The following is a 14,701-nucleotide window of genomic DNA, read 5'->3' on the forward strand; positions in this document are numbered from 1 at the left end:
ACCACCGCTGTGTTGTCGGTGCGCACCAACACATGGTGACCTCTTAGGTCTGGGAGGAAGTGTCTTAGCGCATAAAGCACGGCCAGCATCTCCAGGCAGTTGATGTGCCACGTGAGATGGCGACCACTCCACAGACCACGGGCAGGGTGGCCACACATGAGGGACGCGTCCGTCGCTAGCGTTACGCGGCGACAATGAGCTCCCAGCACCGGGCCCTGAGACAAGAACCAAGGTTTCCTCCACATGTCCAAGGCACGTAGGCATCGCCGCGTGACCTTGATCATGCGAAGCGGGTTTCCCCTCGGAGAGACCCCTTGGTCTTGAGCCACCACTGTAGGGGTCTCATGTACAGCAGGCCAAGAGGTATCACGTTGGACGCAGCTGCCATCAGACACAGCAGTCTCTGAAACTGCTTGACAGTGAGTAAATAAGACTCACAAACAGATATCAGACTGACACACACACAGAGCGCTTGCTGAATGACAAAAAGCTGACGCTGGTCTCACCGCACATGCTTTTATAGCTTCCTGGCATTACGTCACCCGCCCGTGACGTCTCGCCCATCTATTGGTCTGATTACACACGAGATTCAGAGCCGGTCACGCTGAAGGGCGTTCCCGAAGCGTCCTCCTACGCAGCGTCTCATTCCTGAAGAGGAACCAAGTACTGCATATTTTGAAATGCATCAGTTTGGCTTTTCACTCCAGTTGCCATAATTATGATAATATTATGCATAACAGAAGCACAAAAACTAGTGTTCTCAAACTTTAAGACCCCACTGTATGTCTTAACTCAAACCCTGCTAAACCACCTCTCACCACATCAGCCAGCTTTAAAACCTCACAGAAAGGTTATGTGAACAACTGAATCAGAAAGACTGATTGAACGAAAGAGAGATAAAGAGAGATTAAAAGAGAAAGATGGATTGTAACAAAGAGGGAGTGGGAGAGAGAGAGAGAGACTGAAGAGCCAAGAATGAACGAGAGAGGAGGAGAAGGACTGAGCAGAGTGATTCAGCACTGGTACAAAAACAGATGTTACAGCCAAACAAATAATGTAACAGGGACTCATAACTCTCTCTGTGCTGCCTGTTTTATCAAATGAGCTAAGAGTGATGACACAGTGCTTTCATCGTTACGAAGAGAGAAGAAGTGAGGAAGGGGGAAAGAGTTTGTGGGAGTGCATCACAATGAGAGGACATACTACTGCTGACAATGCTGCAAAAGAACAGTGTTAAAGTTTATCATGACACTTTGTAGTGTGAGCTTCAAAGTTGTTAATCAATGGTATATTCTTTTGTTGAAGCCATCAGGCCACATTACAACAACTTATTAAAAAACAAACAAAAAAAAAAACAGAAATTTCTATAAAAAAAGCAATAACTTTGTCTTTTTGTCTGATTTTCAAATACTTCATTTTTTTCATCTTAAAGTTTGTAATGTTGTGATTCACCTTGTAGTTGGCTGGTTTGGTTCATGGCTCAAAACTTAAACAAAGAATTTAGAAGACTTTAAAATTGAATGGGAAAAATACTTCCGGAACCAAGCCCACTGAGAAAAGTGGGTGGGCACTAATACACTCTATAGGAGATTTTATCTTCATTCTAATGTTTGTCTTACATTTTTGTAAATACTGTGCTTTTTAGAGAGAATAAAAGAAAGAAAAACTGAAATCATCCATAAAACAGTTTAAACATTAAGTGGTTCAGCTGAATTAACTGCAGAAGTTTAATAAGTGTTAATTCACAATATTATAACCAGACTATCTAAGAATGTTAAATATAGTGCTGCCTTGCAGACACATAAAATACAGAGGAAGAGATGAAAAGGAGAAAAACGTGGTTTCCATTGCATCTGTAAAGATCTGTGAGTAAGGAGGAGGTAGAGGTGAAAGGGTCAAAGAAATGTCAGAGAGGTGTAGAAGGGTCTGACAGAACGTTTCAATACACTATAGCCAGAAGAGACATTCAGCTAAGAGGTAGTGCTCAGAAATAAAACCAAACAAATACCATGAAACATTAGCATTAATGATCATACAGGGAACATACAGTATTAGATTATTCTAATGCAGGTACTGGAACATGAACATTAGTTTGGATGAATATGCTGAGTTAAAGTTATAATTTACCAGGTGGTTGCTGGGAAGGACGGTCCACACTTCCTGAAGAAGGGAGATGGAACTGAATTCCTATAAGCAAACATACGCATGAACTATTTGAAGCCAGACCACACTCACACAGACACAGACACAAACATACAACCACACGTCATTCTGAGCTCAGTACACATACATTAAAGCGTTAAATTTTGCATCATGGGCTTTGATTTCAAGTAGTCACATGTTTACAGTTAGAAAATAAAAATAAGTATAGAAACACCTGATGAAAAGTGCTCAACCTTTTAAATAAACCAAAAACATAATTATTCTTCCACTGTGTATTTGAGAGACCACACACCACAGAAAAAGAAAAACCCAAAACTATTACAACAGTAAAATTCAAAAAGCTAACAATTTAAGAATTGCTCAAAACTGAATCTCTTGAAAACTACACATCAGTTGAGTTCAGTGCTGCTTTGCACAACCTTCTGATCACATTGTGCGTTTGTGTAATATCAACGGATTATTTGCAATGACATCTAAAGTGTTACTGCTTGTGGCTATTTGCTCAGCTATAAGCTTAATCAACAACAAGAAATTAATATTATTATAGGAAATTATTGTAGCAGATCAAGAAGTATAATGCGGCTTACCAGTACAGAGAAAACTAAAGGATGCGTACATGTGTGTGTGCGAGAAGAGAAATGAGAAGAGAGAGGTATGTAGCTTACAACAAAGTGTTTAAAAATACTCCTAGTTCAGAGACCACCATGCAACGGTCTACAACAGTTGAGGTTCTGATGTAAAAGTTCTCGTTTTATTATTTAATGAAATTAATAACATTCACTTAGTTACAGATCATCATGATTGCAGACATTTAAGATGATCTCAGGAAAACCAACAATCAGCTGACAGAAGTGAAGATACACAGAGATATTTTCCACATGATTTTTCAGGCTTCAGATCTCTGTGATTAATATTTGAAATCTTACAGTCAAGAGTGCTTTCATTCTGAAATGTTGAAGCCATTTAAGAAAAAAATAAATAAAATCACAGTGGCACAACAATATTGAGGCTGAATGGTTAAATGCCCACATTCATGAGCCAGACAAGGCACACAATGCACAAGCAGCCAATGAAATTTACAAAACCAGAAAACCCCTCCGCCCAGAGAAACACTGCTTTTACTACACTTAAATGACCCATAAGGATCTGTCAGGTTTATCCTGCTCACTGAAATGATTTGCAATGACTCAATATAGTGGGGATGGGAACAATGAGAATCTTAATGTATTTATTTGTTTTGCTACAGTCAGTTTTGTCCTGCACTTTAAGCACCTGTGGGTCTGATCTAGATATGTACATAAAACCCACCTGTGGGTCTGATCTAGATATGTACGTAAAACCCACTTTTATTACTCAAGAAATAGCTCTCCAGCACAGCAGAGGGCAATATGTGGACAATGTTGTAAAATAAGGCCTGAGAGCTCTGTTATGAATAAAGGAAGACCTGTTAGCAATGGCTAAATCCCAATAAGCATGCTAGTCATATTATAGTATATCAGATAAGGATTAGAGTCTCAAATCACACTAAATGAAAATAGTATGTCAACAATGCAAACTATTTCTAGTGAATGTTCAAAATACGCATCTGTCTGTGCTTTTTAGGTTAATAATTCCCACAACCTCTTGCGCTACACAAGAATATCATGATCGTTGGTTGTAATGGCTCTCTGATGCTGTAATAAAACCATTTAATGACTACACGTACAGTAGTAGTGGCATGCGAACTGGGAATTAGCAAAGATTTCCATTCTAACACTAAATATTTATAGATTAAAGATATGTTGCCAGGTTTAATTTCCAGGGAAACAATTTAAAGTCTTTAAAAGCTTTTAAAACTATCTAATGTTTGCACTGTTCTCAAAACTCACTGTAAGTTTCTGTCAGTTGGCTGGCTGACTAACAAAAAAAAAAGTCCAGGTTTGAAATAAATAAATAAACAAGAACACATCTACACACATCTAAATATAATTAGATGCATTAGCTACAATCACTTGATAAAAAAAATACATTCACAGCTAATAATAATAATAATGTAAACCTGCAATCTCAACTACATTAACTACTTCGGGAACTACAGTTTTAGAATGACTCTGTCACATCAATTAAATGTAAACTGTTGCTAATAATTCAAATGTAATCACTGTATCTGGTTTAAAAATTTCCTCTGATTGTCAGATACAAGGCCATGGCACTGTATTTCTTGATACACACCAAATCATAACTGTTAGAGATAGCCAGAGTGTTTTCTTATATTCCCTCGTATGTATGTACATGAAGTGGTCAATAATACATACAGACTGCTGATTTGACATCAAATAACTTCAGTAACCCTACCGACACAAATTAACTAACATCTCATTTTAAAGATGGGGAGCTCTCTTAGCGGTTAATGAGAGTTGTGCGTGTAATGTTAATGTAAAGTCATAGTATACAACAGTCTATACATTTACAACAATATAGGGAATCACTGGGGAATATTTTATATGTAGATATTAAGGATTATATTAACAGTATCTTGTATCTCATTTATAATAATAAGTGTGGATTTGCAAGATTAGTATGGATTTTTAGTATGGATGATGTGCATGAACAATTTTGTTTGAAAGGTTACCGTTAACTATATAAATAGTGGCCAGTCACCTCATTGTGCACATTTACACCACAGGTTTTAAGTCCTAACCCATATGCAATTTTGTGGCCTGTAGATCTATATCCCATGTTTAAATAAGCTTCAAAATGACCAACATGCTCAGTGTATGTTCATGTATCCCCAGCAGACTAACAGTGATTCAAACCTCTACAACCAAATTCCTTAAATGTAAGTAATCTTAAGAAATATCCATTTAATATAAATATCTGATACATTTCATGAATATACCCAGAAAAATATCACATTCAACATGTTTTCATCCTATTTCCCACCAGATCTGATTAAGGTTTGATCAAAAAAGGAGAAAAAGAAACAGCAGTCACTTCACAGAGTATCATAACATAGCCGTTGTGCCTTTGAAAATGCCACAGTACTAAATTTTCCTCCACTTTTACAGTAAGACTTTGGCTCTGAAGACATTGAGTAGAATGGAATAAAGGATTCCATCATTTACACCAGAGAAACAACCATTATATTACATTCAGAGAAAAAAGATGATCAAAATCCATAAAATATATCCAAGCAATATGCAGTTGTTTCAGGTAGTCTTTGGCCAACATCCAGTTCATAGTCTGACTTGTTCCATCTGAAAAATGATTCTCCCTACCACCCACCCTCAGATAGCATGACCAAGGTACAAATTTCTGGTTGATCCAAGACCAGTTCGTACAGAGATTTATTTTACAGTTTACTCGGTAGTTTCTAAAGTTCATTGGAGAGAGTCTTGACTGGAAGTCTTCATTCTCTGCCAAAAAACAATCACAGTATTTACTAAAATACATTTGAGTCTCTGTAAAGCCAGAGAGTGTCCCTAGAGAGGAGTGAAGTTCAAGGTGACTCACCAGTTTTGCAGTGTAAATAGATGCTGAATGTCTGAAGTACACTAATGCAGTGCCATTACTGTCATCAGACTGCTTTAAGCTACAACCTCTCTCATAACCTCATCCATGCCTCAAATGTAACAATCTCTCACCCCTTTATATTTTCCCTTTTCACACTCTTTACATCTCGTTCTCTCTTATATAATCACACACACACTGGAGAGACACAAACCTGTAAACATCTTGCTACATAACCTAACAGTCTTGTATTCTGCCTGTAAATATTACATGTGATTATCTATTGCACACCCCATGTAGCTTCATGCACTTTTCGGAGAGCTCAGAGTGACAGTGACATATAGGACATCTCTGAATTGTTTGAGTATTTCTTGTGGAAAATTTCCATACTGGCACTCCGTGACATCAGATGCCGTCCACGTGCTTTCCGCTGCCACCGAATCCAAAGGAAATCCCTACCAGATGGTGTGTGAGAAGGGCTGCTTATGGCTGCTGTTCCCTTTGGTGACCCATTATCGCTTGTTTCACTCTTAGATACATCTAAAGCTGACTGGAGCTCCAACAGGGATAAATTGAAGGGGTGCACAGTCGCTGGGTCTATGGTAGCAAGTCCAGGTGGGTTCAGCTCCTGTGACATTGGTTCATCTATGCTAGTAACTTCAGGATCTAAGCTATCTGACTCAACTGAGCACAGAACGGCAGAGAAGAGAGTCTCAGACTCCAAGGGAGCTGAGTCCATAGTGTCTGGCTGGATTGGGAAATTTATAATGGGGGCAGAAGAATCTACAATCTGGCCAATATCTTCTTCGAAGTAGGACTCTGAGATGTTCATGGCACCACCTTCTTCTGCACAGCCTATGAATGTTTCCTTTTTTGACCACAAAACAAGAGCCTGAGTGTCTAGTTCGTGTGCTGCTGGCTTTTGACAAGTAGGAAAATGAGGTTCAGGACTTGCTGGGTTTGATATGTCAGATTCTGTTCGGGATTCAGGCTCTGGAGTGGCTGGTTGGAGATAAATGGTGTCCAGTAGTTCTGGAAGGGGTGGTTCTTGTACTGTGGCTTCACAGGAACACTCATAGACAGTTTCTGGTGTTGGAGGGTTTGGCAGGGCTATATCTACAGGACATGGGCTTTGAGAGCCAGAAACATTGAGTTCAAGAGATTCTAAACTTGGCCATTTTAAGTCTTGAAGATTCATAGAATCTGGGGTCACTGGACTCAGGGCAACGGAGTCCATTTCCAGTGATGTGAAGTCCATAGGTTCTTCGTCTGGATGACTCAGCAAAAACGTCTGCATGGATTCTAGAACCGACTGTTCCTGTGTAGTCATGCTACCATGGTCTGGTGTATTTGTACCAGGTTGTTCTGGAGATTCTTGAGAGGGACGATCAAGAAATTCTTGGGCTAGAGTGCCAGTATCATCCGGATCCAGTTTAGGCCACTGCAAACTGGCCAGGTTCACTAGTTCTACATTTGTGAAGTCTAAAACAACTGATTCCACATGCTCAGGAGTGGATGACTTCGTAAAGCAATATGGTTCTACCTCTGGCACTGGTTCTGGGGGATCTGGAGGAGTCATGGAGTCTGAATCTAGATCAGGCCAACAAAGCGATGCCACATCAATAGGATCTGGAGGTGTAAGATTTGCAAAAGTAGGATCTTCAATGTCTGCAAATTCAGAGTTGGGGTCAGTTTGAAAAAATGGTGAAGAGGCAGAGACTTGCAGGACATTTTTATCTGCGGGTTCTGAAGAAGACAGGGATAAAACATTGGGATCAACCGGTGAGGGGCAGTTAACCGCTGCATCTGCTGTGTTCTGTCTCACCAAGGTTTTGATTCCTGCCTGGGTGCTGACGGACACTTGAGGAGCAGCTGTCTGGGTTTCCCTTACCCAGCTCGGTGACCAGGTGCTATAATGTTGCGTAAAGGTGGAAAAGTTCCTGTTGAAAGCTCTGAGCTCTGTGCACAGATCCTTCCTGAGCTCTGCTAACTCTTTACGCATGGCTGACACATCCTCCCTCCACTGCTGGCTGATAGCCAGGGCCAGATCCGCTGTCTCCTGGACACTTGACTGAACAGGCCGTGGCCTGATGGGCGCGCTCGTTTTCAGCGGGGGTAACGAGGGAGTCGTGGTATGTGAGCTATTACCATAAAGGGTGCTGGATTCATCTTCTCTCCCACGGAGCCCCATATTCCCACGGGCCATGGAGGTTATGTCTGGCCCCTCGCTGGGTAAATTGTCCTCATTAAGCAAACCAGTGCCCTCCAGCACATCATTTCCCTCTGGAAGAAAAATATAAAAATGCCAGTGTATATAATGTGCCCAGTGGTGAGGCCAGCTGTGGATTTGTGCTGTTTGCAGGCTCCATTTAGTGTTCAACCAAACATATGTGAGCCAAAATAAGTTTTAGGCCAGATTAGAGTTAAATCTTTTTTTATGTGTGAATGATGTTATCACACAGGTCAGATAAAAATGCGTTGAAGGATTATAGGAATTAATTATTCATAGGGAAGACATTCAGAGAAGTATGTACACAATTTTAATCAAAGGGCTTTGTAAAATCGCACAAATTGTTTTGAGTTTTGCTCAGTATGCAACAAACGCAATCTTGGCTCCCTGTGCTTTAGGTGATGGGAGCTAGTTATTTTGAGTTATTGTGATCACGCTAGCAAACAGATCCCATTTTGACTCACAGCTTTTTTTCTCCATTATTACTCTGCCTTCTCACTCCATCCTTTATTTGCATATATTCATCTCTCAAAACACAAAACTGAGAACTGAAACCTGAGGACGCCTGCAGGGGATAATATCAACGGCATCTCATAGAGCATCATCAGGTCCCTCTGACAGAGCAGGTCTGTGCTTTGTGCCTTGAAAGGAGGCAATTGCGAGCAAAAGCTTTCAGTCTCTTTTTGTGTGTGTGTGTGTCTCAGCAAAGCAGGTATGAACCCTATTGAACATGAGAGGTTTGACCCATCACTGACCATGTCTTTACTGGGGAAATCATTGTCTTCAAACCAGTACCTCGATACACAAACAAATTCAAACAAACAAAAAAAAATTAGCTCATTACTTTAGCAATAGTTTAACTATTAACTATTAATCAATTTTTATGATCAGTGATTGTATTCTTTGAAATGTTCCTTGCCCAGTCACTGTTGTACAATATATGGGACTTACTATAATGGATTTAGTCATATTAAGCTCAAAATCAAGTGTTTTTAAAGAGACTCCCTTTGTGAGAAAGCCAATATTGCTCGTTATTCTGCAAGCATTTTTCAGTGAGAAGGCAGTGCAAAAAAACGCCAGAATATATTTACTGTCTATCTTTGTCTAAACTCAGATTTTTGGCTTTAATTCACCCATGTCCAGGGATTGGACTCTGATACTCTTAATTACATTTATTTAGGTGGCCTGCATCACCACTGACCCTTAAACAGTCTGAAAACTCAAACTCTCAAGCACAGCTTTAGTTGCGGACCCTGTGGGAGAGAGAACTCAAAACTGATGCGTTTAAAACCAGCTTCACGCCCCAAAGAGAAAGTGAGAGAGGGAGAGAGTGAGACAGAGACTAAGAGATGTGCGAGAGTGAGAAAAAGAAAGCCCACAGAGTGACAATCATCCGACTGAGAAACATTTTGGGATCGCAATACACACCACCTCATGTCTCCATCATTGCTTTTCACCCCTTCCCTGTCTGTTAGCCAAGAGTCAACTGAGGCAGAAAATAGGACAAGGTAGAGATCCAAATTGAAAATCTTGAGAGACAAAACACACAGTGGAAGAATAAAAAGGTCATATCTTAATTTGGACATAATATTTAAAAAAAAAATGGATTTTTCACTTTTCACCATTTTATTGTTTGCCACAAAATTTGGGGATTGAATTCAATAGGGTTCATATTCTTATGCTCTGAGGCACACCAGCACTTACCTTTTGTGCGGTTATGAAGCCGTACACAAATCAATCACTCGGCTGTAAGCAGTTCACATGCATGCATGCCATGCTACATGTAATATGATGCATTCATTCAAAAATAATCATCTGGATGAACAGCTTTGCCTCTGATCTAAATCTAATTTACAAATCCTTGACTCTTTAATGCTTTCAGCATGATTCAGCATTTACACTCTCAACAATTAAGTCATGCAAATCTTAAATTTACAAAATAAATTTGATTTTGTTGTAATTTTCTTATTTCAATTGCTCATTCATTGTTTTAAAGTTAACAAAAGTTTACAACACAGACTTAGGTATGCCCTAAGGCCTTTAAGATCAGAATCAGACTAAACTCCAAAACAGAGTTAATTGCCAGCTGTCACTTCAATAGGATGTACAACATAGGCGGATGGTGAACCAACTCCACTTTTTTGTTTTTGACTGAATTTGTATTTAACGTGATTACAATTTAATAAAAACATTAGAAATTGAGAGATTATATAACGTTTCCTTTCCACGGTTATTCAAACAGCGAATAAATTATAGGCTATATAGAAAGTGACATTATCACATTGTTCTATCGCGAGTTTAAGCGCTCTCAAAAAACAAAACTATCGTTATAATCACTGAAGCTGTACACACTGTTAAATGAATGTCTTACTTACATTTACATCTGAGCTTTGTTGTTTATGAGTCCGGAAGAGTCCAGTCAGCGAACGCGCGTGCACTCAACAAAACTGATCTGTTTCAACGATGACTCCACTGAACACCTCTGATTGGCCATTGCATTCCTAAGCTCAACAGAATTGTGTGTGATTGGTTCAAATGCGCAACACTGTAAAAACGCCTAAAATGAAATACGGTGCAACATGAGCAGGTCTTAATTTAATGCCGCAATCGACACTGTCTATTCATATTCACTTTGTTAGCAACAGATGTAATAGATTTAATTTATTTGTGCAGGGGCATTTTTGTCCAATTTAGTGCCATTTTTGCCAAGTCCCCGTGGCCAGGGGAAGGCTAAGAAAAAAGTATGAAAACCCCAAAAATACTGTTTCAAGGCCAGTAGGAAACGTATGTACGAAATGTATTCACTATATCACTCAGCATTCACAGATGTGGTTAATTTTGGCTTGAAGGCAAACCTAAGACAGTTTTAATAAAAACAGTAAGATTGTTCTTTTAAATCTTTCCACAACTTCTACTTTGAGACAACCACAAGCCGAGACCAGACACAGATGTGCATAGTTATTCACAAGGAAAGCCCACTTACCTGTGGTGGACCTGATGGTGGAGGTGACAGTGGATGATGTCATGGAGGGGACGCAGTCATCGTCCTGTGAGAATCCGGCCTGGATGGCTCTTAGGTAACTGTGGCTGCGTGTCCTGAAGCAGCCCGGCAGGTCCAAAGCATCCATGGCCTGAGACTCCACCTCGCTGAACACGGATTCACACACCGACTCAAACTGCCCATTAACCTCAGTCTCGCTCACCTGCAAAACCAGAAAAACCAAGACAATATATAGATGTTTCTTCTAACCATCCTCCCTTCTTTTTTTCCCTCTGGCTGCTTTCTTCTATTTTCTTGGCTTTATTTGCTGTTAGGCCTATATTTCTCCCTCAATTCCAGTGTGCAGTCTAATCTTATCTACAAAGGACTGTACGTGAGATAAAAATCATGATATGGTCTCAGCAGAATCTCTGTGGATAAAACATCAAGTCTTCCAGCAGAAGTCTGAGGAAATTAAATGCTTTCGTTGAATCCTTCCCATTCCTGAGCAAAACCTTTTTAAATCGCTTCGAAAAATCTGAGATGAGCATCTCTGTGATAAAGCGATATCTGTCTAGTCAAGCTGAACTTGTCTGATAGGATTCTTACTACCCATCAGATTCCCATTTAGCAATCTCTAAAATCCGAGATTGCCATCGCGTTCCATTCAAAGGGAATTATCCTCTAATGACCACAGCAAGCCACTGATGATGCTTAGAAAGTGAGAGCGAGCGTTTGTGCAAAATGGGGTTTCGGAGAATGAAAACCATGTTGTAAGACCTCAAGCCAAATCAATAAAACCCCTATTACTTTAAGAGAGAGATTTAGATGTTAGAGGCTGATAAATCTGACAATTTAAAAACAGATAAACACAACAACTACATTGTATATAAATGGCAAAATGGGCCCTAAATCCTCTGTATGTGTTGTGGTTTTCTGCACTGCGATGGGTGTAAAAAAAAAAACCTGGATTACCTTGAGCTTTGTGAAGCCGAGCAGATGTGACTCTCACCTGGCTGACCTGGCTGACGCAGCTGGCCTGGCTCAGGGTGCTGACCGCTCTCATGTAGCTCTGGTTCCTGGAGCGGAACTTCGGCGAGCTGTAGTTGGGAGACGGTTCCAGTGTGATGCTGGGATGGATTTCCCTAGAGGTATGAAGATGGTAGCTCTGACTACGCAGTGAGACATGCAGTGAGGGTGGCAATGAAAGGAAGGAAAGGTAAGATGAAAGATCTGTCTATCATCAATCTATCTATTTATCTATAATTAAGGGTTATAACAAAAAGGTTTGTTTAACATTTTTTTAAATAATGTATCCATTTCCTTTACAGCCCTCCTCTCTTTCTTTTTCTCCAGATTTATCAATGCAACCTAAAAATGGCATTTCGATTGGCTGTGCTGAAGCATCCAATTAATGCTGGAAAATGAAGCACAATTCAAATTAGAGGCTAATTAATGAGCCACTGTGCTTGTGCATTCAATACATCCTATAAATACAACACAGGACTCCACAAAAAAGAAAGAGGGAGGAAGGAGAAAAAGTAACAGAGAAAGAAAAAGAATAATGCTATTTTACAAAAGTCATTCTTCAAAATAACCTTGAAGAGCTATTAGAATCTGAAAATTGTTAAAATGGGAGTGACTAGAAAATTATGAGAAGATTAGAAGATGACTTTTACGCAACAAAGTCTACATTACCTTTAAAAAGATTCAAGCATCTAAGTGTGTTTGTTTGTTTGTTTGCTCATATTCACCTTAAATCTGCAGTGATATTGGTGAGGTATTTGACCATGTCCCGGCTTGACTTGTCCAAGCGGTATGAGCTGTCAACAGAGACAAGATACTTTTTAGGATCAAAAGAAAGATTGAAAGATTTTTAATTCGTAAATGAATGACTTAAATCACATCTGTAATGATGCTCTAAGCCAGTTATCTTAACTCCGCCATTTTCCTATGGGGTGTCATTTGAATTAATGTGCAAAGCCACAAACTTGCAAATGTATGTTTTTACAGTTGTTCAAATACAAAATAATACAACTTTAATAGTAATATACACACCTATCAAACATCAAATAAAACAAAAAATAAACAAAATAAGATTGTCTCTAACCTCTTCTATATTAATAAATTCTTATATAAAATAATTTAATAATAAAGCATGTTACATATAATGTATGCAACTGACTTTTTGTTTTAATATGATCCAAAAAGGTGAATAATTCATCATACACATATGTAATAATAATAATAATAATAATAAATTTACTACATTTAAAATCTAAATAAAAAATGATTGACTCTTATACATTGAAAAAATATTCTCAATATTATTATGCATTTAACAATGTCTTTTAATACAGGTGCAAAATCTAAGAAAAAAATATGTTGGAAAGAATCTTGGATAAATGGTGAAAGTTGGGTTTAAAAGTTAAATAGTTAAAGTAAAATAGTTTCGAACTCTGGTCATGTATGTAGGAGTTTGGGATTAGCTGTATAATCTTTCCCGGAGAATTCACACTGCATTTAGTCCCCTCTAGGAATATAATCACACTTTCTCCCACTCTCTCTCAACACCAGTCTCCTGAGATCTGCAGAAATGTGCACACAAACACATTCCTGAACGCCTAGTGTAGATCGTGGTGACATTTCTGCTGTGAGATTCTGCTGGGCATAAGAAACAGACCATCCAAGCATAGCTCAAAGAATTACCATTCAGCTATCTTTTCTATAGTTGCTGGAGAGCCAACAGACAAAACCAAGCCTCATTCTAATCTGAGATCTTAGGAAGAAAGCAGATTGGAGTTACAGAGCGTGACGAGACTCTTCAGGACGCAGGGACAGATTTGATGCTGCTGTTGGTGATTCTTGAGCTCTGTGCTCTAACAATCAATACAGTCAATGTGTCTCCCTCGGTTTGCACGGTGTGCATCCTTCTCTGCTGCTGCGGGGGAGATTTCTAAGGCTCTGCCTCATGCTGTAACTACAACATATTCTGAACCTCCACAGCTAAACTGCAGAGGGCAGATGTTCAGCATGTGTAAGCTCAACACTGCAGGGAGCTTCATTAGAGCTGTATCATGTATTAAGATATTTTGAATCTTTTCAAAATAGGGAAGGAAAACATGGGGCTTTTTGGTGCATTAATTTGAACACAAAGGGGGCAATTAAATGAACTTTTCTCAATATTCCCAGCAGGTTGTTAAAAATCTAAGCACATTACAAATATACTAAGAGATTGCAAAGGACTCTAAAGCAATTATGAGTGGGTTGTTCTAATGTCCTGGTGCCATTCAAATATCTGGGTTGTCCAAACTACTGCACTCTTGAGGTGGTGTATTGAACTAATGATCTTCAATAACACTGATTGGTGATGAGCCCCTCTGAAGGTCAGTGTATCTCATCATTCTGTGGAGCTGCTGCTGGATGTGTGGAATCAGCACCCTCTTGCAGTCTTCCTGCATTCTCTGAGGATTTCCATCAGTGGGCCTGGGCCATGCAGAGATAAATAAGGCTGTCTTGAGTGATCAGCTTGCATGCACTCTAAAAGCTTACTGTGCTTTGATGTGTTGTCACTGCATCATGACGCCCTCTGTCCTGCCAAGTCTGCACTGTTCCATCAGAATGTACTGCTGTTCTTTCCTTAGTGGAAAATGTAGCATCGCTCTGTTCCAAAAGTGAGCCTACATTTTTAAGACTGCATAAGGCAGAATTTTAAGCCGGCAAAGGTTTTCCAAAAGAAAAATATATTGCAACATTTTATAATTATTAAAATAGAATAAAAACAAATTATAAACAATTATATAATAATTTATATATATATATATATATATATATATATA

General features: G+C 39.2%; 1 protein-coding gene across 1 annotated transcript in view; it reads right to left on the minus strand.

Annotated features, from left to right (window-relative positions):
- LOC107654879 (disks large-associated protein 2-like) overlaps positions 1-14,701 on the minus strand; it is a 164,304-nt gene that overhangs the window by 18,179 nt on the left and 131,424 nt on the right. The window contains exons 6-9 of the mRNA XM_016442184.1: positions 12,617-12,685; positions 11,875-12,034; positions 10,866-11,085; positions 2,128-2,187 (exon numbers count right to left, since the gene is read on the minus strand). Of these exons, the coding sequence (XP_016297670.1) occupies positions 2,128-2,187; positions 10,866-11,085; positions 11,875-12,034; positions 12,617-12,685 (509 nt within the window). The remainder of the gene's footprint in view (positions 1-2,127; positions 2,188-10,865; positions 11,086-11,874; positions 12,035-12,616; positions 12,686-14,701) is intronic.

This window comes from Sinocyclocheilus anshuiensis, unplaced genomic scaffold, assembly GCF_001515605.1.
Source record: "Sinocyclocheilus anshuiensis isolate Anshui unplaced genomic scaffold, SAMN03320099.WGS_v1.1 scaffold335, whole genome shotgun sequence".
NCBI lineage: Eukaryota > Metazoa > Chordata > Actinopteri > Cypriniformes > Cyprinidae > Sinocyclocheilus > Sinocyclocheilus anshuiensis.